General features: G+C 43.3%; 1 protein-coding gene across 1 annotated transcript in view; it reads right to left on the bottom strand.

The window, feature by feature from the left end:
* Positions 1–25,209, bottom strand: part of ADAMTS3 (ADAM metallopeptidase with thrombospondin type 1 motif 3) — a 176,757-nt gene that overhangs the window by 55,150 nt on the left and 96,398 nt on the right. The window contains exon 5 of the mRNA XM_058192902.1: positions 4,130–4,320. Within this exon, the coding sequence (XP_058048885.1) occupies positions 4,130–4,320 (191 nt within the window). The remainder of the gene's footprint in view (positions 1–4,129; positions 4,321–25,209) is intronic.

Here is a 25,209-nt window from a genome sequence, read left to right as displayed (position 1 = left end):
CTGTGGGTGCGGCTTGGTGGGTGTGACATGGATTGGTGGGCGTGGCTTGGCGGGCATGACAGGGGAAGGATACTGTAAAATCTCCATTCCCACCCCACTTCAGGGGGAAGGATACTGCAAAATCTCCATTCCCACTCCACTCCAGGGGGAGGATACTGCAAAATCTCCATTCCCACCCCACTTCAGGGGAAGGTTAATGCAAAAATCCCCATTTCCTCCCAATCAGCTGGGAGTCAGGAGGCAGAGAATAGATGGGGGTGGGGCCAGTCAGAATTTTTACTACTGGTTCTCCGAACTACTCAAAATTGCCGCTACCGGTTCTCCAGAACTGGTCAGAACCTGCTGAAACCCACCTCTGGATTGAAGACTCCACATTGATTGATTGATTAATTAATTAATTAATTCATTCATTCATTCATTCATTCAATTTCTCTGACAGCCCATCTCAATCAATGACCGGAGGTGGCTTACAATCGCAAAAGTATAAAAATTAAAACAAATTAGAATGATAAAAAAAACATTTTAACAATGATTAAAAAAAAACATTTTAAAAGAATAAAAACATCCAGAATAAATATACACAGCAACAGAGATAGTTAATCAGTTAACAGTAAAGGCAAGAAACGGGACCTTTAACGCATTCAGCACCCCGGGCTCTGGATTACAGCCAAATTTGTAAGCCCTTTTTAAAAGGCAACCGAGTTGGAGCCGTTCTAATCTCTGACAGAAGGATCTTCCATGGGGCCACTGCAGAAAAGGCCCCGTCTACAAGTCCCCATAGGTGAGACTCTTTGGCTGAGAATCTATAGCCCACCCAATCTGTTAGATAGAATTGGAACCGGTAGAAATTCTGAGAAAAAAAACAAACAAACCGTCGCGTAATTTGCAGTCTACGTCAGACATAAGGTACAAGTTAGATATCCTTGCTTAGGTGGTGGTGTTTTTTTTTTCTTCTTCTAAAGGGTAAATGATCCAGGGCTTATGTATGTCTCTTTCTAGATTACAACCAGTTGTTCCAGTTATTTACAGGAAACTTCTAAAGCTCTTTAGTTATTGGAGATACCAACTTTCTTTCAGTCAGGACCAAGATTGGAGGTCACCAGTAGATGGAGCTGAAATAAGCAGGGATCCTGAGCAAAGCCAAAATGTACGGGATCTCATTATTTGTCTTTTCAATTTTCTTTCTTTCTTTCTTTCTTTCTTTCTTTCTTTCTTTCTTTCTTTCTTTCTTTCTTCCTTCCTTCCTTCCTTCCTTCCTTCCTTCCTTCCTTCTTTCCTTCCTTCCTTCCCCCTCCCACCTCCTTCCCTTCTTTCCCTCTTCCCTCCCTCTATCCCTTCTTTCTTTCCTTCCTTCCTCCCTTCCTTCCTCCTTCCTTCCTTCCTTCCTTCCTTCCTTCCTTCCTTCCTTCCTTCCTTCCTTCCTTCCTTCCTTCCTTCCTTCCTTCCTTCTTTCTTTCTTTCTTTCTTTCTTTTTTCTTTCTTTCTTTCTTCCTTCCTTCCTTCCTTCCTTCCCCCTCCCACCTCCTTTCCTTCTTTCCTTCCTCCCTCCCTCCCTCCCTTCTTTCTTTTTCTTTCTTTCTTTCTTTCCTTCCTCCCTCCCTCCATTCAGTCTTTCTTTCTGTCCTTCCTCTCTTTTTTCCTTGCTTCCTCCCTCTCTCTCCCTCTTCTTCCTTCCTTCCTTCCTTTCTCCCTCCCTCTTTCCTTCCTTCCTTCCTTCCTTCCTTCCTTCCTTCTTTTTTCCTTCCTCCCTTTCTCCATTCCTTCTGTTCTCCCTCCCTTCTTTCTTTCCTTGATTCCTTCCCCTCCCTCCCTCCCTCCCTCTTCCTTCCTTCCTTCCTTCCTTCCTTCCTTCCTTCCTTCCTTCCTTCCTTCCTTCCTTCCTTCCTTCCTTTTGTCACCCATTTCATGCAACTCTGGGCAGCATACAATATGACAAAAGCCAAAATACAAACTATTCAAAATTCTTTCACTGAAACACTCTTGTTTTTTTTTTTTTTTTGCTTTGCTTTGTTTGGAAAGCATCTCTCCATTCCCCTAAAATTATGTTTTCACAGCAACCGCAACTTTTTAATTTGTAGTCTTTCTTTAAAGGCGATTTTTGCTGCTGAAACGCCGCTCTGTTGCTTAAAATGCAGCATGGCTCTGACGCTGGAAAATTGAATTACTCTGGAAAGAAACACCCATTTTTGCATTTATTTGGTGCTAACAGCTCAGGGAGCATGTCTTCTGACCCACTCCCCCCCTCCCGAATCACTTTGAGGAACAAGACATTCATTCCAGAACGAAGAGACCAAAGCTTTTCAAATGCCAATATTCTTTCTTTCTTTTATGTACACTGAGAGCATATGCACCAAGACAAATTCCTTGTGTGTCCAATCACACTTGGCCAATAAAAATTCTATTCTATTCTATTCTATTCTATTCTATTCTATTCTATTCTATTCTATTCTATTCTAAAGGCATCGGAAATGTAAACAGAAAGGTCAGCACTAGCATTTTTGCTTTTTAGAGGAGAAATGAGATAAAAATTAGACCTGTGCATTGCTTTGGTTGCCTAGGCATGCAGGCTTACAAATGTTAGTTCAGTCTTCCTTAAAGCACTGCTGCAACTTTTTCTGGGAATTCCCATGAGCTATTTTTGGGTATAAAAGGTAAAGGTTCCCCTGGCACATATGTGCTAGTTGTTCCCGACTCTAGGGGGCGGTGCTCATCTCCATTTCAAAGCCGAAGAGCCAGCGCTGTCCGAAGACGTCTCCGTGGTCATGTGGCCGGCATGACTCAACGCCAAAGGTGCACGGAACACTGTTACCTTCCCACCAAAGGTCGTCCCTATTTTTCTACCTGCATTTTTTACGTGCTTTCGAAACTGCTAGGTTGGCAGAAGCTGGGACAAGTAACGGGAGCTCACCCACATTATGTGGCATTTGGGATTCGAACCGCTGAACTGCCGACCTTTCGATCAACAAACTTGCCTCCAGAAGTTGTGAATGCTCCAACACTGGAAGTTTTTAAGAAGATGTTGGATAACCATTTGCCTGAAATGGTACAGGGTTTCCTGTTTAAGCAGGGGTTTGACTAGAAGACCTCCAAGGTCCCTTCTTTCTCTGTTATTCTGTTCTGTTATTCTGTTACTAAACAAATGGTCAGTATTATCAGACAGACAGACCAATTCAATTTCTCATTGAAATCTACCAGCAGACAGATGGAGTGTTAAGTTTATTTCAGGGGCTGCCACCAGGAAGAGTGGGTCAACTTATTTGAGCACGAGAAGGCAAGACAAGAAGCAACGTATGTAAACTAATCAAGGAGAAGCAACCTGGAATTAAGGAAAAAATTCCTAATAGTGAGGTCAATTAAGCAGTGGAACACCTTGATTCCAGAAGTTCTAAGTACTTCATCACATTTTAAAGAAAAGACTGGACAGCCACCTATCTGAAATGCGTCAGAGGCAGAGATGGGGCCAGGGCCATATGACAGGCATCAGCTACCTTCAGAGTCGGACATCAGTGAGGCAGACAAAGAGCTGGAGCCTGTTCCCAGTGTGCGCGGGCGCAGAGTTTTTTTTTTAATTTATTTACATTTATATCCCGCCCTTCTCCGAAGACTCAGGGCGGCTTACAGTGTGTAAGGCAATAGTCTCATTCTATTTGTATATTTACAAAGTCAACTTATTGCCCCCCCAACAATCTGGGTCCTCATTTTACCTACCTTATAAAGGATGGAAGGCTGAGTCAACCTCGGGCCGGGCTTGAACCTGCAGTAATTGCAGGCTGCTGTGTTCTAATAACAGGCTTCTAACAGCCTGAGCTATTACGGCCCCAGTTGCCAGACAAAGAGAACAACTAAGGACTTGTGGACTTCAACTCCCAGAATTCCTGAGCCAGCATGGTCACAGAAATCCACAAATCATAAAAGGGGCCATAGTTACCCACTCCTGTTCTAGATGTTCATCTTTCCAGTCTTACCTGTAAGCCTTAGCATTTCCTGGCAAATCGGCCACCCCCAAAAGTAAATCGGTTCAACCCCCTGTAGTTTTTTTTTCAAGATTATCCACGATCCGTTTGAGACTGAAGTGACCGAGATCTTTATGTCTCCCAAATCAAGACAAGGAAAAAAAAATTGCACTCACAATATTCATCAGGGTGAGAAGATAGTTCTGCACGTGTTCTTTGCCGTGGAATCGGACCACGGAATCATCTACTCCAAGGAGAACCTCAATGTTGTAGTCATTTTCTCCGGCGTGTCTGCGTCGCCTGAGAGTTTCGTTCAGATCCTGCTGTATTCTTGCATAGGTCGGCTCCAGACTGAGTAGATCAGGTTCTGAGTGAAGCAAAGAAACAATTCCAAGGATTAGAAGTTTAATTACCGTTATCCGCAGCTGGACCGTTGTTCTCCACAGAGAATATCCCACGTATGTCTGAGAGATTCTGTCAGCTCAGAAAGGAAACACCGTACATCTGGGATTAGATCTGGAATCTCAGATCGGGAGGCTCAGTGTCAAAGAGAATGATTAGCAACATAAACGCAGTCAGAAATTAGTCCAGAAAAAGTTTGATCTTTATCCAGGATGACTGATTCTGTACCGTTATTCCTTTTGCTGTTTATCTGGAGACCGGGAAGATTCAAGAGGGCCTCAGATAAGGGCTAAGCACTTCCTCAATTGAGGGTCTTCAGAATGTAGGACCAGTGGTGTTCTCAGCACCTCTAGACAGGGGTAGGCTTCAAAAATTTTAGCAAGGGGTTCTCTGCCCGGTTGCTGGGTGGGCGTGGCCATGATGGGCGTGGCCTAGTTGGCCTCCTAAACCATGATAGGGGGTGTTTTTGCTCTCCCTGGGCTCCAGAGGCTTTCCTTGAGCCTCCGGGAGGGCAAAAACAGCTTTTCCAGTCTCCGGAGGCCCTCTGGAGGCTGGAAACAGGCCCATTTCTGGCCTTCCCAAACTTCCGGTAGGCCCGTTTTTCGCCCTCCCCAAGCCTCTGCACACACCCTGCACTTAACCTGCATCCAAAACGGGCTGCGTGGGAACTCCTGGGAGGGAAGTGGTGGGGTGGGCAGGTCCATTCCATTCCACTCCACTCCACTCCAGTCCACTCCCTTCCCTTCCCTCGCCAGCCACTCACTCTCAGGCAGAGGGAGCTTTAGCCATGCCCGCCCACGCCTGCGGTTACTGTTGCCGCACAGTTCCATGCGTTGGAGAGGGTCCCCCTGTCTGTCCCCCTACTAGCGCTGCTGCCTCTGACAAGACACCCGAAGAATTCACCTCCTTCTCCTAATCTGCTTGAGGGCCAGATCTAAACACTTCACGGGCCGGATCTGGCACACGGGCCGTGAGTTTGACATGTCTGCCATAAAACACAGTTTACAAAGCATAGCAGTCTTTTTGGTCCCGTTTTTTTTTTTGCCAAAAAACATGCCGACTTCATGACGTCATCTCACTCGACACCCCTTTCTCCAATTTTTTTTTTTTTTTGAGCCGATTAGCCTGGAAAGAGAACCCACTTTAGGCAAAAGCAATGTGAAAATTAACCCTTTCTCACCCTCTTCCTCGACATTTATCTGCTAATGTTTTTGAAAAGCAATCAATGCTGGACCTGGATATTAAAGGTGAAGCTTGATATGCAATTAGCAAGTCAGGCCCTGTGTTTTAGTATCTTGGTGCTTAGCATAATGTCTTTACTCCAAGTAGTGTGCATATATATATATATATATATATATATATATGTAGGTCTTTGGTTATTTGGGTTTTCTCCCGCGTAAAATTGGAAGTGTCTTGGCGACGTTTCGACGAAGTCTGATTCGTCATCTTCAGGCTTCAGCTTCGTGCTTCTGGGAGCAGTGTGTGATTCTTTTTAAGAGAGACGGCAGCTCCAACCACTCTTTGCTCGAGAAGCACGAAGCCGAAGACACCAGCCTGAAGATGATGAGTGAGACCTCGTCGAAACGTTGCCAAGATACTCTCAACCTTACACGGGAAAAGACCTGAATATGCCAAGACCTACCTACCTACATACATACACAAACACACACACACACACATATATATATGTTTATATATAGGTCTTTGGTTGTTCGGGTTTTCTCCCGTGTAAAATTAGAAGTGTCTTGGCGACGTTTCGACGAAGTCTGATTCGTCATCTTCAGGCTTCAGCTTCGTGCTTCTGGGAGCAGTGTGTGATTCTTTTTAAGAGAGACGGCAGCTCCAACCACTCTTTGCTCGAGAAGCACGAAGCCGAAGACACCAGCCTGAAGATGATGAGTGAGACCTCGTCGAAACGTTGCCAAGATACTCTCAACCTTACACGGGAAAAGACCTGAATATGCCAAGACCTACCTACCTACATACATACACAAACACACACACACACACATATATATATGTTTATATATAGGTCTTTGGTTGTTCGGGTTTTCTCCCGTGTAAAATTAGAAGTGTCTTGGCGACGTTTCGACGAAGTCTCATTCGTCATCTTCAGGCTTCAGCTTCGTGCTTCTGGGAGCAAAGACTGGTTGGAGCTGCCGTCTCTCTTAAAAAGAAGCAATCACACATTGCTCCCAGAAGCACGAAGCTGAAGCCTGAAGATGACGAATGAGACTTCGTTGCAATTGCCACCAGTTGAGCTTCACAAAGCCCGGCGGTGATTTGTGCACCAATTAAAAAAACAAAACGCAGCAACTGTTGGAGATCAGCTATGATTGCCGTCCGTTTTCTTCCCAGCCTGGCACATTAGCCAGCCCGTAAAGTGCACAACATCCAAAGCGTGCGCCGGGATGCTTGATCAAAAGCTTAATGACCGGATGAAAAGGAGTTCAACCATGGCTGCTGCTGGGAAGTCCCTTTGCGTGCTTTTCAATCGAATTGCTTAAGAAGGAGAAATTCAACCTAGAATTAAGGAGAAATTTCCTGACAGCAAGATAAATCAAACAGTGGAACAGCCTGCCACTGGAAGTTTTGAGTGCTCCCTCACTGTAGGTTTTTATGAAGAGATTGGACAAGCCATTTGTCCAGAATGGTGCAGAGCAGAGGACTCCAACCTTGGCAACTTTAAGCTGGCAGATTTCAACTCCCAGAATTCCTCAGCCAGCTTTGCACGCCACCCCCTGTGCCTTGTTTTGGGCCTAGTAGGCCTCCCTGAAGCCTCCTGGGAGCAAAAACAGGGAACATGGGAATTCCTGGAAGGAGCGGGGAGGGGAGGGGCCAGCCAGCAATTTAACAACCGGTTCGCTCGAACCGGCTCGAACCGGCTGAATCCCACGACTGTCCAACGTCCCTTCTAACTCTGTTATTTTATATTCTCAGCTCAATAGTCCCTCAGTCTCTTCCCTCGAACATCCTCATATCCAACACTGAGATTTCCCTGGACCCGCCTCGCGGGTGAGAAACTCGGCAACACAAACTAGCGTCACAATTCGACCTCAGCAATTTTCAGGCTCAATAAATAAATGAATGCAAAGCCGGGATAGCATACAAGTGGGAAATTTAGAGCCTGGCTCCCGTTTCTAAAAATGGCTCCGACCGCCAGAGGTTTTGCTGGGGTGCCAGCGCCACGTCCAGGGGAAATATAGAATCGAGCCATCAGAATGGACTAGTTATGAGGATGAATGAGAGACCCCGAACAAGCTGGGCTGAGCAACAACAACAATAACAAAAAAATACAGTAGTCTATCCCACATTGGCCGGGTCGGTTTGGCTGCCGTATCCCTCTTTAAATAAGTGGCTTTTGTGGTGAGGAAAAAAATGGAGATTCCTTCTTTTTCTCTGCTGTACCCAAGCAGGAAATATGTCAGAAAGAAGAAACTTTTCCTTTCTTTTTTTTTTGTCCCCTTCTTCATATTCAGCTACTTATAGCACGGCAGATTTACGGCGTAAATTACACATGTTCTCAGTTTTCTCCACGCTGATTTATTTTTAAAAAAAATGGTTTAAAAACCCGTTCTAAAGATAAAAATAGCTTTGCCCTGGGAATGAAAGCGTCTACAACAGTTAGCCGTTGTAGACCTTGAAGGTGGATTCTTGAAAACTGATATAACCTCATTCACGGAAGGAGGGAATACAGTAAAATATTCTCCATAAAAGAGGGAAGGCGGGAACTGTTCTGCCCCCCCTTAACCCCCCCACCACCTCATGAGTATCCTCAGAATGAGATAAGGGGGTTGGGGGATCCTGAGGTCACAGGACACATTTCTTTAGGTTTTCTTGGCAGGGATATAGTAATGGATTGCGTGGCGCTATCTTCTTGGATGGTCTATTGATGGTCCGACGAGTTTTGGGTACTCTCTGATTTAGATTGTTTTCTTGCAGACATTTCATTACCCAGACTAGGTAACATCATCAGTGCTAGAAGGAGAGCGGTTCGCGAGGAGGAGGAGGAGGAGGAGGAGGAAGAGGGGGAAGAGGAGGAGGGAGAGGGGGAGGACAATGATTCTGGGGTACTTGATGCTCTCTGAGCTTGGTAGTCTCCTTGAAGTCGTCAGAGCCTTTTAAAAGCATTTTTTTTACAACCACTTCGTCCAAACAGATTGTAAAAAAAAATGCGATCCCAGCTGAGCTTTTTTTTTTTTTTACTTTTAAAAGCATTTTTTCGGCCGAAGAAAAAATGTTTTTAAAAGTAAAAACAAAACCCTCTGATGATCGCACGGCTTAGCTGGGCATGTGGAGGGGACAGGGATTTTTGCTACCGGTTCGCCGAACCACCTGCTGCCATCGCTACCGGATCGGGCGACCCGGTCCGAACCGGGAGCATTTCACCCCTTGTTAGCACCTGCTAGGAGTTAAATAAGAGTCAATAGGATTCAAGGTAGGTTGGACTTAATTCACTTGTGGCTACATAGGGATTTTTGGTTGATCCCTCTTTTAACTCCACCCCCCCTCCCCAGGTCCCGCCACTCCTTCTCCTATAGTACATGTTAAGCCAGAGCTTCCCACAGCTGGATAAATGACTCAAAATTGGATAAAAGTATCTTGTTTTTCCTTGGCGTAACACACGGACCCTTTACCCAATCGCCACAGGGACATTTAAAGAAGGACTTTCCGAGAGGCGGTTTTTGGGGTGATGCAGCAAAAAGTTTGGCTAGCAATCCTTTCCCTATCCTCTTGGGGGAAAAAAAAAATAAGGAAAACGATTATCATAATGTTCAGGGACTCTTCCGAAACCATCCCTGGAATACCACGCGCAATTCTGGATGCCACGCTTTTTAACAGCTGTTGGAAGAAATGTCCATCTGGGTTCAGTTCCAAGTGGGGAAGGAAGACACTGGAAACATGGAGACTGCTTGGAAAGATGGTTTAATGATGGACAGGACCATGTGGTTTGAGGCCCAGGGGGGAAAAAGTGGGAAGAGATGCTGAGAGTGCCTGGGTTTTATGCCGTCTCTGGGCTTTTGAATTTGAGCTTTTGTGTTCTGGTTGGTTGTCAGACTCCCATGGGGCCATGCAGGGGTAACTTTGTAGGTTGTTTGTTTCCTAGGCTTGGTTGAACCTTGCTGGGTGATTATGTAATGAAAGGGCTTTGGGCAAGTCCTAGTCTGGCTCTGCCTGAAAGAGGTAGATCTTTGTTATGTAGAATAGACTGGCTGAGGCCTTAATGGCCCATGGACAAAGGTGGGGGGAGGGGCTGAGTTTCTGCCTCACTTTTAGGGGAAATATTCTGTCCTTTTAAATATTTTCTAAAATATTTCATTTTGCTAGGAGTGGGGTGGGTGCTAACTTCCTACACAGCTTAAAAATAGATCCAGAGAAAGGGGGAAAAAATGATCCAGGGACTTTGAGATTATGCCGATGAATTTGGAGTGTCCACTCATCGATTTATTTCTACCCCTGCCATTATTATTTTTACAAATAATCCAAGAAAAACAAATGTTTCCAACACATCTTCCTTCTCCTATTTTCCCCACAATAACAACAACTCTGTGAGGTGAGTGGGGAAAAGAGAGGGTGACTGGCTCAAAGTCCCCTAGCCGGCTTTCATGCCAAAGGCAGGACTAAAACTCACTGTCTCCTGCTGATTGGCCCCAAGTCCCCCAGCCAGCTTTTATGCCAGAGGCAGGACTAGAACTCACTGTCTCCTGGTGATTGGCCCAAAGTCTCCCAGCCGGCTTTCATGCCAGAGGCGGGACTAGAACTCATTGTCTCCTGGTGATTGGCCCAAAGTTGGGACTAGAACTCACTGTCTCCTGGTGATTGGCCCAAAGTCCCCCAGCCGGCTTTCATGCCAGAGGCGGGACTAGAACTCATTGTCTCCTGGTGATTGGCCCAAAGTCGGGACTAGAACTCACTGTCTCCTGATGATTGGCCCAAAGTCCCCCAGCCAGCTTTCATGCCAGAGGCAGGACTAGAACTCACTGTCTCCTGGTGATTGGCCCAAAGTCCCCCAGCCGGCTTTCATGCCAGAGGCGGGACTAGAACTCACTGTCTCCTGGTGATTGGCCCAAAGTCAGGACTAGAACTTACTGTCTCCTGGTGATTGGCCCAAAATCCCCCAGCCGGCTTTCATGCCAGAGGCGGGACTAGAACTCATTGTCTCCTGGTGATTGGCCCAAAGTCCCCCAGCCGGCTTTCATGCCAGAGGCAGGACTAGAACTCGCTGTCTCCTGTGATTGGCCCAAAGTCCCCCAGCCGGCTTTCATGCCAGAGGCGGGACTAGAACTCACTGTCTCCTGGTGATTGGCCCAAAGTCAGGACTAGAACTCACTGTCTCCTGGTGATTGGCCTAAAGTCCCCCAGCCGGCTTTCATGCCAGAGGCAGGACTAGAACTCACTGTCTCCTGGTGATTGGCCCAAAGTCAGGACTAGAATTCACTGTCTCCTGGTGATTGGCCCAAAGTCAGGACTAGAACTCACTGTCTCCTGGTGATTGGCCCAAAGTCCCCCATCTGGCTTTCATGCCAGAGGTGGGATTAGAACTCACGGTCTCCGGGTGATTGGCCCAAAGTCCCCCATCCGGCTTTCATGCCAGAGGTGGGACTAGAACTCACTGTCTCTTGGTGATTGGCCCAAAGTCACTTAGCTGGCTTTTGTGCTTAAAGCAGGACTAGAACTCACCATCTCCTAGTGATTGGTCCAAAGCGATCCATTTGGCTTCCCTAGCTAAGGTGAGACTAAAACTTACAGCCTCAGAAAGTTCCAGAAAAGAATTATGTTTAGCATCCTTTCATACAAAGAAAGAGTCTTCTGTCTCCCCTTTAAAAAGAAATTATTCTGTGGATGCTCCACAACCAAACTTTCTGAATTATGGGTCTAGGTTTTTTTTTTACATAGGTTCTTTTTTTAGTTGCCAAATAAGTCTATTTAGATTTACAACTACCAGTTCTTCTGAATTTTTATTTAGGATATTTTTGACTTGCCAAAGGGAAACATTATTTAAATCGGTTTTTCTTTCTTGGTGATTTAAAACTGGCCTTCAATTTCACCACCGAAATAGATCCAACACTGGTCCTTGTCTGGTTGAATAAGGACTGATCTGTTCACTGGGAGCCTTTTAAACTGAGTCCCAAGAGAACATTAACTTCAAAGCCACCTTCTATTAATTTCACTGCAGCTAACAACCAGACATGCTCTGCAGTTAACATTCTGATAACTTTTCATTCATTCATTCATTCATTCATTCATTCATTCATTCATTCATTCACTCATTCATTCATTTTCCTACAGCTGCCCATCTCAATCATGTCTCTGCATGGCTTACAATTTAAAAAAGAAACTACCATTAAACACTAAAAACGTTTTAAAACAATAAATGCAAATTAGAAATCAGACCCAGGAGCATATAAAGAGATTGTATAATGTGTTGCTTGAAATAGATTCGGAAAAGGATTTGGTAAAGGACTGTATGATAAAATGGGCACAGAATATTCAGGAACCAATAATGTTGGAAACATGGGAGAAAATCTGGGTTAGAAATGTTAAGTTTACACAAGCACAGAATTTAAGGGAAAATTTTTATAAGATGTTTTATAGATGGCACTTAGATCCCAAAAAATTATCATGTATGTATCCTGATATCCAAGCGAAATGTTGGAGGTGTGATTGTGATGATGCTACATATTTTCATATTTGGTGGACTTGCAAGAAAATTAAGGCCTTTTGGATAAGAATTTGGTGGATTATTCAAAATGTACTGAAGAAGAAGATAAAGTTCCTGCCACAATTTTTCCTTTTGGGAATTATAACGGATTGTACAGGGATTGAGACTAAATTGATTCTGAATTTAATAACAGCAGCAAGACTGTTGATTGGACAATACTGGAAGAAGAAGAGTACCTACAATAGAAGAATGGATATTGAAAGTCATTAATTTGGCTGAGATGGCTAAAATCTCAGCTTTTTAAAAGACAATACGCAGGAAAGATATTTAATTGAATGGAAAAATGGATTGATTATCTACAAAACAGATATCAGATTAAGAAATATCAGATTGCCTTTGAATAATTAGAAAGTTATTTTATGTAATGGGGAGGGGTTGGGAGATGAAAAGCTTTGGATGAGGTTAATTGGATTAGAAGGAAAATTTTACTCTATGTTTGGTTCATGTATAACAATACCTTGTGATTGACCGGGAAGCCGGGGGAGGAGGGGAAGGGGTTTTCTGGGAGGGAGGGGAAAAGGGGAAATGTTTTTGTTTTTTAAAACTTTTTCAATAAAAAAAATAAAAAAAAAATAAATGCAATTCACACAATAACAGAGTTGGAAGGGACCTTGGTGGTCTTCTAGTCCAACCCCCTGCTAAGTCAGGAAACCCTATGCCAGTGGTGGCGAACGTTTTTCTCATTGTGTGCTGAAAGTGCGCGCGCGCGACTGCAGGGGCGCATGCTGGCACCCATAATGCAATGTGGCACCCCCCGCGCATGCGTGCACATGCTCTCCCCGCCCCTCATTTTGGGCCTAGTAGGCCTCCCTCTGGGAGGTACCACTTACAGTAAGATCCTACTCAATGTCTCTGCAATCTCTCCTTGTTTCCAGTTCTAAATATTGCTTTATTCTTGTTTGATCATGTTTAGCAGAGGTTCAGACAGTTTAAGTTTAAAGTTTTGGGGGTTTGGAGAGTGAGGTAGTGCATTCCAGGCATTGACCACTCTGTGGCAGAAGTCATGTTTTCTGCAATCAAGTTTGGAGCCGTTTACCTTGAGTTTGTATCTATTATTTGCTCGTGTATTGTTGTGGTTGAAGCTGAAGTAGTCATTGACAGGTAGGACATTGTGGTAGATAATTTTATGTACTATGCTTAGGTCAGACTGAAGTTGGCATAGTTCTAAATTGTCTAAGCCCAAAAGTTGGAATCTGGTGGCGTAAGGTATTTTATTGTGAGCAGAGGAGTGGAGGACTCTTCTCGTGAAATATCTCTTGACTCTCTCAATTGTATTAATGTCCGATATGCAGTGCGGGTTCCAGACAGATGAGCTGTATTCGAGAATTGGTCTAGCAAATATTTTGTATGCTGTAGTTAGTAGTACAATATTACCAGAGAAGAAGCTACGCAAGATTAGCTGTACAACTCTTAATGCCTTTTTGGCAATGTTGTTACAGTGGGCTCTGGCACTTAGATCTTTAGAAATGAGTACTCCAAGGTCCTTAACAGAGTGAGGGTCATCTATAAGGTCATGTCCATTTAATTTGTATTTTATGTTTTGATATATATTTTTTTTGCCAATGTGCAAGACAGAGCATTTGTTGCTTGAGATTTGAAGTTGCCACTTGTTAGAGTGGAGTTGGGACCATTATAATCTGTGAGGGGAGGATGTCTCACCGAATAGGGGCCTACTGCAGAAAAAGTTAATCTCCTAGCCCCCACCAGCCAATAGTCATTGACTGACAGGATCTGCAGCATAGTTGGACTCTTGGAAAAAGTTCCTTAGGTAACCAGATCCCGAGCCATGTAGAGTGTGTTGCGGTAATTTAAACGAGATGTTGTAAGCTGCCCAGAGGTGGCTGACAGTGAGACGGGCACCATATAAATTTAATAAATGAATAAAATAAAAAAATCCCAAGTCTGAATTACTTGTTGAAACCTAAAGGTAAAGGGTAAAGGTTCCCCTCGCGCATACGTGCTAGTCATTCCCGACTCTAGAGGGCGGTGCTCATCTCCGTTTCAAAGCCGAAGAGCCAGCGCTGTCCGAAGACGTCTCTGTGGTCATGTGGCCGGCATGACTCAACGCCAAAGGCGCACGGAACGCTGTTCCCTTCCCACCAAAGGTGGCCCCTATTTTTCTACTTGCATTTTTTACGTGCTTTCGAACTGCTAGGTTGGCAGAAGCTGGGACAAGTGACGGGAGCTCAACCCAATACGTGGCAGCACTAGGGATTCGAACCGCCGAACTGCCAACCTTTCGATCGACAAGCTCGACCCTACGTACCTGTTTGAAATTAGATTCCCGGCACCTGATTTGATTTCCAAGAAAGACCCATCTTTGTCTACTTGGCCTCTGAATCAAAGAGGCCTCGCTCTCTAATCTTGTTTTTCCAACAGTCTGACAGCTGCTTTAGCCCCACCGAAGAACACACTGCTTAGGAAGCAGTGTTTTGATAGCCCAGATTGAAAACACACACGACTTTGGCGAGATGTGTCTACGCCAGCTGAGAAATTCCACTGTGGCGCTTCAAAAATAAACCTTGAAACAGGGTGCACTGCCCGCCCAAAAGGTGATGTCATCTCTGGAATCTTTATTAGATAACGGAGGCATTTATGGACCTGTCCAGGGTTATGAATGTCTGCTATTGCTTATCTATTAAGCATGTGTGAAGAATTTCTATGTGCTATTTTCTTAGCTTGGCTTGCAGCTGCTGAGCTGCTTGCTGTTATTCAGGGTAATCTATATTAGCATGCAATGTGGAAAGCATTAATATGTATTATTATCCACATTTATATATACATATACGCATATATGTCTTTCTGTCTATCATGCTGTCTGTCTCTAACTATCTGTCTGTCTGTCTGTCTGTCTGTCTGTCTGTCTGTCTGTCTATCTATCTATCTATCTGTCTTCTTCTTCATCATCTATCATCTCTCTCATCTATTTTCTTCTTCATCATCATCATCATCATCTATCATCTCTATTATCTATCTATCTATCTATCTATCTATCTATCTATCTCTATCTATCTATCTATCTATCTCTTTCTATCTATCTATCTATCTATCTATCTTTATCTCTCTCTCTTCATCTTCATCATCTATCATCTCTCTCATTTATCTATCTATCTATCTATCTATCATCTGTCCATCCATCCATCCTATCATCTAGCTCTGTCTGTCTGTCTGTCTGTCTGTCTGTCTGTCTGTCTGTCTGTCTATCTATCTATCTATCTATCTATCTATCTATCTATCTATCTATCTATCTATCTGAAGTTGTGAATGCTCCAACACTGGAGCGAGCTGTCTGTGTCTGTCTGTCTGTCTGTCTGTCTGTCTGTCTGTCTGTCTGTCTGTCTGTCTGTCTATCTATCTATCTATCTATCTATCTATCTATCTATCTATCTATCAATCAGAAGTTGTGAATGCTCCAACACTGGAGCTGTCTGTTTGTGTCCGTCCATCCATCCATCTATCTATCTATCTATCTATTTAGGGATGGTGTGGTGGCTTAGTGGATAAGAACAGGTTCGAGATCCGAGTGCCTGCCACCTGATGGCGTGAACTCCCGTCCTCACCTCTGCTCTTGTGGACCTAGCAGTTTGAAAGCATGTAAATGCTGAACTGGGGTGATGGCTCGTGTGCCCACAGAGCGGGCACTGGGTGCCGTCCCTGGCCCATGTGCCATAGGTTTGCCATCACGGAGCTATCTAATCTATCTATCAATCTATCGATTCCATTATTTTTTTTTAAAAAAAATACAGTATTTTATTCCTTAAAATAAAAAAATTGTCAGGCGCAAAGATTCAGGACCAGGTTAAATTCAGAAGATTTACTGCTCAAGAGCCTACAGTGTACACAAGAATGTAGTCAAGTGAAAGTCAACCCAGGTAGTCCTTGTACTCCCAACTATTCCTTTACAAACCAAACCGTTTGAAGTCGCTGGCAACCGGCATGGATTTATGATGGTTGCAGTGTCCCGGGGTCACGTGATCCCCTTTTGCAACCTTCTGGCAACCAAAGGGGCCTCTGTGGCTCAGACTGCTAAGACAGTCTGTTATTAACACAGCTGCTTGCAATTACTGCAGGTTCAAGCCCCACCAGGCCCAAGGTTGACTCAGCCTTCCATCCTTTATAAGGTAGGTAAAATGAGGACCCAGATTATTGGGGGCAATAAAAGTTGACTTTGTATATAGTATACAAATGGATGAAGACTATTGCTTGACATAGTGTAGGCTGCCCTGAGTCTTCGGAGAAGGGCGGGATATAAATGCAAATAATAATAATAAAAAATAAATAATAATAAAAAAATAAAGTCAAGGGAGAAGCCAGTTCCACAAAACAATTACTGTATGTTTCTAACTTAACACCCGCAGCGATTCCCTTAACAACGGTGGCAAGAAAGCAGAGGTGGGTTTTAGCAGGTTCTGACCGGTTCTAGAGAACCGGTAGTGGAAATTCTGGTTAGTTCAGAGAACCGGTGAATACCACCTCTGACTGCCCCCCCCCCAAATCTATTCTCTGCCTCCCAATTTCCAGCTGATTGGGAGGAAACGGGGATTTTGCAGTAAGCTTCCCCTGGAGTGGGGTGGGAATGGAGATTTTACAGTATTCTTTTCCTGGAGTGGGGTGGGAATGGAGATTTTACAATAACCTTCCCCTGGAGCGGGGTGGGAATGGAGATTTTACAGTATCCTTCCCCTGCCACGCCCACCAAGCCATGCCACACCCACCAAGCCACACCCCACAGAACCGGTAGTAAAAAAAATTTAAAACCCACCACTGCAAGAAAGGGCGTACAATGGGACAAAACTCACTTAACAACGGTTTTGCTTAGCCAGAGAAATGTCGGTCTCCAATTGTGGCCACCCACCGAGGACTCCCAGTATAATGGTCTAACAAAAAAACAAAAAAAAAAAGCCAGGATTCAGTAGCAGAATTGCAAGGATGTGTTTTTTCCACGCTCTTGTTTCTACCTGGGCTTCGCACCTGCTTACATTTCATTGATTAGGTAGGAAGGGAGACCCTGACAAAATCCTCCGTCTGACTTCCCCTCCACCACCACCCCGCCCCTCCGCCCTTTACAAGGCACAAACAAGTTTGCCGGCTCGGGTGCCGGTGTGACAGTGCGTTCTCTCACAGCCTGTGCAAAAACAAAGCTGAGAACAAATCCGAGTGCTGCTGTAATAGCTCAGGCTGTTAGAAGCCTGTTATTAGAACACAGCAAGCCTGCAATTACTGCAGGTTCAAGCCCGGCCCAAGGTTGACTCAGCCTTCCATCCTTTATGAGGTAGGTAAAATGAGGACCCAGATTGTTGGGGGGGCAATAAGTTGACTTTGTAAATATAGAAATAGAATGAGACTATTGCCTTATACACTGTAAGCCGCCCTGAGTCTTCGGAGAAGGGCGGGATATAAATGCAAATAATAATAATAATAAATAAATAATAATAAAAAAATAACGTCAAGGGAGAAGCCAGTTCCACAAAACAATTACTGTATGTTTCTAACTTAACACCCGCAGTGATTCCCTTAACAACGGTGGCAAGAAAGCAGAGGTGGGTTTTAGCAGGTTCTGACCGGTTCTGGAGAACCGGTAATGGAAATTTCGGTTAGTTCAGAGAACCGGTGAATACCACCTCTGACTGCCCCCCCACCCCCAAATCTATTCTCTGCCTCCCAATTTCCAGCTGATTGGGAGGAAACGGGGATTTTGCAGTAACCTTCCCCTGGAGTGGAGTGGGAATGGAGATTTTACAGTATCCTTCCCCTGGAGTGAGGTGGGAATGGAGATTTTACAGTATCCTTCTCCTGGAGTGGGGTGGGAATGGAGATTTTACAGTATCCTTCCCTGTCACACCCACCAAGCCACACCCACAGAACCGGTAGTAAAAATAAAAATTAAAACCCACCATTGCAAGAAAGGGCATACAATGGGACAAAACTCACTCGGATTTGCTTAGCCAGAGAAATGTCGGTCTCCAATTGTTGCCACCCACCGAGGACTCCCTGTATAATGGTCTAACAAAAAAAAAAAAAAAAGGCCAGAATTCAGTAGCAGAATTGCAAGGATGTGTTTTTTCCACGCTCTTGTTTCTACCTCGGCTTCGCACCTGCTTACATTTCATTGATTAGATAGGAAGGGAGACCCTGACAAAATCCTCCGTCTGACTTCCCCTCCACCACCACCCTTTACAAGGCACAAACAAGTTTGCCGGCTCGGGTGCCGGTGTGACAGTGCGTTCTCTCACAGCCTGTGCAAAAACAAAGCCGAGAACAAATCCGAGTGCTGCTGTAATAGCTCAGGCTGTTAGAAGCCTGTTATTAGAACACAGCAAGCCTGCAATTACTGCAGGTTCAAGCCCGGCCCAAGGTTGACTCAGCCTTCCATCCTTTATGAGGTAGGTAAAATGAGGACCCAGATTGTTGGGGGGGCAATAAGTTGACTTTGTAAATATAGAAATAGAATGAGACTATTGCCTTATACACTGTAAGCCGCCCTGAGTCTTCGGAGAAGGGCGGGATATAAATGTAAATAAATAAATAAATAAATAAATAAAAAAGGACAGATGGAAAACTGGGGTTCTGCTACGCACACGGCAGCAGGCAGGGTCATCTGCAGCACCGGTGCGGAACAACAAAGAGGCACCACCAGGTTTGAATAGGATTTCATTCAATATGGTTTCATGAAAGAAAAAAAAAGAAAAGGACGAGGGGTGACAGGATAGCAGTCTTCCAATATCTAAGGCCGTGTTGACGGACCTATGGCACGTGTAACAGCGGTGGCAAGCACTCTCTGTGGGCACGCACGGCGTTGCCAGCTGCTCTGCCAGGTTCCATTGCATGCATGCGCGCTGGCCAACTGGTCCTCCATGCATGTGCAGACCAGCACCGACTAGCTGCTCTCTTCCAGGTTCTGGTACACGCATGCACGCTGACCAGCTGGTCTTCGAAGACCGTGTGTGCGCTGGAACCTGGAAGAGAGCAGCTGGCTGGTGCGCATGCACGGCAGACCGGCTGGTCGGTGCACGTGCGTGCTCCAGTACACAGAAGAGAGCAGCTGGCTGGTGCGCATGCACGGCAGACCAGCTGGTCGGTGCACGCGCGTGCTCCAGTACACAGAAGAAAGATTAGCCGTCACTGATGTAAGGGGTGTTATTTTTCCCGATGAAACTGGTCTATCAGGCCAACCTGGTCTACCCAAATATGGGAGGGGGGCAGACTGCTTCTGCTTTCGCCTTTCAGCCCCATTCCAGGAGCCTTCGCAGGCAGTCGCTTTGGTGACAAACTATTTTTTGTGTTGAATTTATATTTCACCGACAAGAAATAAAGGGAGACTTGTATAGATCTATTTCAAGCTATTTAGTTCTCATCAGCTAGCCGTACCCTTTCTGGGATTCGAACCCGGGCTACTGGTGTATATAAGGTAGGTGTATTAACCTCTAAGCCACGGGTTCTACTTGTGAGGGTGAGAAGGGTGAGGGTTAGGGAGAGCCCATGGCTGACAGGTTACTAAAGGTAAAGGGTCCCCTCGCACATATGTGCTAGTCATTCCCAACTCTAGGGGGCGATGCTCATCTCCGTTTCAAAGCCGAAGAGCCAGCGCTGTCAGAAGATGTCTCTGTGGTCATGTGGCCGGCATGACTAATGCCAAAGGCGCACGGAACGCAGTTCCTTTTCCACCAAAGGTGGTTCCTATTTTTCTACTTGCATTTTCTCCATGCTTTCAAACTGCTAGGTTGGCAGAAGCTGGGACAAGTCATGGGAACTCACCCCATTAGGCAGTACTAGGGATTCAAACCGCTGAACTATTGACCTTTCGATCAATAAGCTCAGCGTGTTAGCCACTAAGCTACCACGTGCATATTGCATATTAGGTAGGTTAATACACCTACCTAATATGCAAGTAGCCCGGGTTTGAATCCCAGAAAGGGTATGGCTAGCTGACGAGATCTATTTTTTTTTAAATTTTGTCACAACAGTATATATAAGCATAATCATGAAATAACTATACGATATATAAGCATATATATAAGCATAAGTATGTAATAACTATATGAATTGGATACAATGAAAGGGAGCATTAGGACAGGAACGGTAGGCACGCTGGTGCTCTTATGCATGCCCCTTACAGAACTCTTAGGAATGGGGTGAGGTCAATAGTAGATAGTTTCTGGTTAAAGCTTTGGGGATTTTGGGAAGAGACCACAGAGTCTGGTAGTGCATTCTAGATATTAACAACTCTGTTACTGAAGTCATATTTACTGCAATCTAGATTGGAGCGGTTCACATTAAGCTTAAATCTATTGTGTGCTCATGTATTGTTGCGATTGAAGCTGAAGTAGTCTTCAACAGGAAGGACATTGTAACAGATGATTCTATGAGTTAAACTCAGGTCATGTTGAAGGCGGCGGAGTTCTAAATTTTCTAAACCCAGGATTTCAAGTCTGTTGGCATAAGGTATTTTGTTGTAATCAGAGGAGTGGAGGACTCTTCTTGTAAAATATTTCTGGACACGCTCAATTGTATTAATGTCCGAAATGAGGTATGGGTTCCAGACAGGTGAGCTGTATTCAAGAACTGGTCTAGCAAATGTTTTATATGCTCTGGTTAGTAGTGTAGTGTAGTAGTGTTAGTAGTGTAGTGTAGTAGTGTAGTATAGCTTGAAATAGATCTATACTAGTCTCTCTGTATTTCTTTCTCGGTAAAATATGAATTCAACCCACTATCTCAGGGGCTGCCACAAAGAAAAGAGGCTCAATCTCTTCTCCAAAGCACCAGAAAGCAAGACAAGAAGCAACGAATGTAAACTAATCGGGGAGAGAAGCAACCTGGAACTAAGGAAGAATTTCCTGACAGTCCATAAAATTAATCAGTGGAACAGCTTGGCTCCATAAGTTGTAGGTGCTCCAATACTGGAGGTTTTTAGAATAGAATAGAATAGAATAGAATAGAATAGAATAGAATAGAATAGAATAGAATAGAATAGAGCACTGCACACCAGAACAACTAGACACAAGAAGAGTTTTTTCCCCCGAAGGTCATCACTCTGCTAAACAATTAATTCCCTCAACACTGTCAAACTATTTACTAAATCTACACTACTATTAATCTTCTCCTAGTTTCCATCACCAATCTCTTTCCACTAATGACTGAATGACTAACTCTTTGTTGCTATCATTATGGGTTAAATTGTACCCTATGACCATCATTTGTGTTGTAAATGTTGTACCTTGATGAAGGTATTTTTTTCTTTTATGTACACTGAGACCATAAGCACCAAGACAAATTCCTTGTGTGTCCAGTCACACTTGGCCAATAAATTCTATTCTATTCTATTCTATTCTATTCTATTCTATTCTATTCTATTCTATTCTATTCTATTCTATTCTATTTTTTTATTTTATTTATTTTGTCACAACATCATACAAAAAGATTATATAGTATATAAACATATCTATGAGTAAATATTAGGAGGTATAAGCATATATATATATATATATATGTGTGTGTGTGTGTGTGTGTGTGTGTGTGTGTGTGTGTGTGTGTGTGTGTGTGTGTGTTTTCTGAGGTTTTCACGGGTGTTTGTATATAGGTCTGTGGTTGTCTATTCTCCTATTGGAAGTGTCTTGACTGTCACCATCTTCGCTTCAGCTTCAGGCTTCAGAGCAATGAGCACATGTATGTATGTATGTATGTATGTATGTATGTATATATATGAAGAAGAAAAGAAAAACAATAGGACAGGAATGGTAGGCACGTTTGTGCGCTTATGCACGCCCCTTATGGTCCTCTTAGGAATGGGGTGAGGTCAATAGTAGAAAGTTTTTGGTTAAAGCTTTTAGGATTATGGGAAGAGACCACAAAGTCAGGTAAAGTATTCCAAACACTGATGATTCTGTTACAGAAGTCGTATTTTCTGCAATCTAGATTAAAGTGGTTAACATTAAGTTTAAATCTATTGGTTGCTATTGTATTTTTGCAATTAGAGCTGAAGTAGTCTTTAAAAGGAAGGATGATTCTATGAGTTACACTTAGGTCTTGTTGAAGGCGATGGAATTCCAAGTTTTCTATTCTATTCTATTCTATTCTATTCTATTCTATTCTATTCTATTCTATTCTATTCTATTCTATTCTACTGGAGGTTTTTAAGAAGAGATTGGACAACCATTTGTCCAATACCATATAGGGTTTCCTGCCTGAGCAGGGGTTTGGACTGGAAGATCTTCAAAGTCCCTTCCAGCTCTGTTCTTTTTTATTATTCTCTATAGGGCCTGTTTTAAAGATCAGTAGTTGCCAGAATTTTCTGATGATGTATTATATCTGGATCACCCCCGTGCCTTCTGGTTCAAACAACTGCTTCAGAATGAAGCATTTCTTTATCCAGATGTTTTGAAGCATAAGGAACGTTATCTTCAAAGGAAGGAAGGAAAGCAAAATTGATTCACCTACAGTCGTGGCCAAAATTGTGAAAAAGTTTCAGGAAAAGTGCATTTTCTAAAACTAGCTAATAGCACCACTTTTTTTGGGGGGGAGTGGTACCATAACATTATATATCCATGGAAAGATAATTTAATCAAGAATGTAATTCAACTTTTATGAAGGATTTGCTATTAGAATAGCAGTTACAGTATAAAGAAGAAAAGTGAAACACGTAGAAAAAACGAGATATACAAAAATGATCCCCATGTCAGTGAATACTTAGTTGGGTAACCTTTAGCATGAATTACAGCCTTACAATGTCTTTCCATGGAGTGAACCAAATCTTTTGAGTTCTGCAGCTGTTATAATGTGAAACCAAGATTGAATGATTGCTTGTATTAATGCTTCTTACTAACCAGTTTCTTTAGTCGGCTCCATAGATTTTCAATTGGGTGAAGGTCTGGGCTATTTCCAGGCCATTCCAGCAGTGGAATAGGATTATCTTGAAACTCCCCCCAAAAAAATGGTGTTATTAGCCATTAAGCCTCAAAAATACACTTTTCCCCAAAAGGTTTCCACAATTTTGGCCACTCCTGTATTTGTCATACCTGGTTCCTAGCTTCTTGCTTTTGATACCTGGTTCCTGTTTGTCATACCTGGTTCCTAGCTTCACCTGTTTATTCCTTCTGTCATGACCAAGAAATAAAACAGGAATAGATTTGGATTCAGCTTTCTGCTCAGCGATTTTATTTACCATTTTGTAGAAAAATATAAAAGAAATGCCACTAGGTCAAAAAAAAGAGTTCACTTTCCCAAAGAAACTGGCTATGTTTCCCCCTCCCCCCCTCAAATATGCACTTTTTCATTTAAATTTAAAATTAGGAAAATTTTCAGAGCACGGACATTAAATTTTCCCAGACTAAGAGTCAATAACATGGCACCCACAGGAATTGTTAGATCCAAAACACCAAGAGTTAATGATTAAAGACCTAGGGGAGAAATCAATATAATTTTTTTTAAAATGCCCCAAATCTTGTGACATAGCCAAATCTTACAAATGTTCTCGATACACGCAAATGATCCCACAATACTCAGTGGTACGCTGGTAATAAATTATGGGAAGGGATCATAACTCTATCCACCTGCTTATCAGGAATAAAAGTCTGCAAATATTAAAACAGAAAGTGACCGTATTTGGCTGGATGGAAGAAGCTGCCAGAAGAAAAGTTGCATTCAAAAATGAACTGGATTCAGGCCAGTGATGTGGAGAAAAAATATCCCATATAAAAAAAAAAAACCTGCAGTGGCTCTCTATGAGAAAGTTAGTTAGTTAGAGGCTCAGTATGTGATCAATTCTTCCAACTAAGGAGAAATTTCCTGTCAGTGAGAACAATTAATCAGTGGAATGGCTTGCCTCCACTGGAGGTTTTTAAGAAGAGACGGGAAAATGATTTGTCTGAATGATATAGGGTTTCCTGCTTGAGTAGGGTGATTGACTAGAAGACCTCCAAAGTCCCTTCCTTTGGGTTCTACAGGAGTGGCCAAAATTGTGGAAACCTTTTGGGAAAAGTGTATTTTTGAGGTTTAATGGCTAATAGCACCACTTTTTTCTTATGGAGTTCCAAAATAATCATATTCCACTGCTGGAATGGCCTGGGAATAGCCCAGACCTTCACCCAATTGAAAATCTTTGGAGCCAACTAAAGAAACTGGTTAGTCAGAAGCGACCCAGCAATAAAACCCAGTTAATAGAAGCAATCCTTCAATCTTGGTTTCACATGATAACAGCTGCAGAACTCAAAGACTTGGTTCACTCCATGGGAAGATATTGTAAGACCGTCATTCATGCTAAAGGTTACCCAACTAAGTATTCACTGACATGGGGATCATTTTTGTATGTCTCGTTTTTTTCTACGGTGATCATTTTCGTATATCTCATTTTTTCTACGTGTTTCACTTTTCTTCTTTATACGGTAACTGCTATTCTAATAGCAAATCCTTCACAAATGTTATTGCATTACGTTCTTGATTAAATTATCTTTCCATTAATATATAATTTTATGGTACTACTCCAAAAAAAAAAAAAGTGGTGTTATTAGCTACTTTTAGAAAATACACTTTTCCCAAAAGGTTTTCCACAATTTTGGCCGCTCCTGTACGTGATCTCACCGAATGATTTCCTGACAGAATGATTAATTAATAGATTAGGGTTAGGTAGTAACTGTGTTACTAATTGAACAACTGCAGTGATTAACTTAACGACTATGGCACGAAATGGTTGTAAAATGGGGCAAAATTCATCTAACAATTGTCGTGCTTAGCGGATTGTGCTCATAAGTCAAGGACTACCTGTAGTTGCATTTAAAAAAAAAAGATGTTTGCGTGTTGATGAGATTGCAGGAAATCAAGAAGACATAGTTAACCTCTGAAAAGTTAATAAACCTTGTGTACACACACACAGTAATACACTCCTACCACTAAGCCCATCGGAATTTGTGTAGATATATCGTCCCTCACTCTTTCACACAAATACATTCCTGGGAGATGAGATTCTCCCAGAAAGAAGACACGGGCTAAGACATTTCCAGTGGAACGGTGTCCAAAACGGACAAAAATTTGAGGGATTTTTTTTGATTACCAGTTTGAGTAATCAAAATGGGACTCTGGTGACTTCACTCAAGAAGAATGCCTCACGATTATAGCTCTATAGTCCAATGGGCTTTGCCC

This window comes from Ahaetulla prasina, chromosome 8 (assembly GCF_028640845.1).
Source record: "Ahaetulla prasina isolate Xishuangbanna chromosome 8, ASM2864084v1, whole genome shotgun sequence".
Classification (NCBI taxonomy): Eukaryota; Metazoa; Chordata; class Lepidosauria; order Squamata; family Colubridae; genus Ahaetulla; species Ahaetulla prasina.
This window is presented reverse-complemented; position numbering and strand designations above follow the sequence as displayed.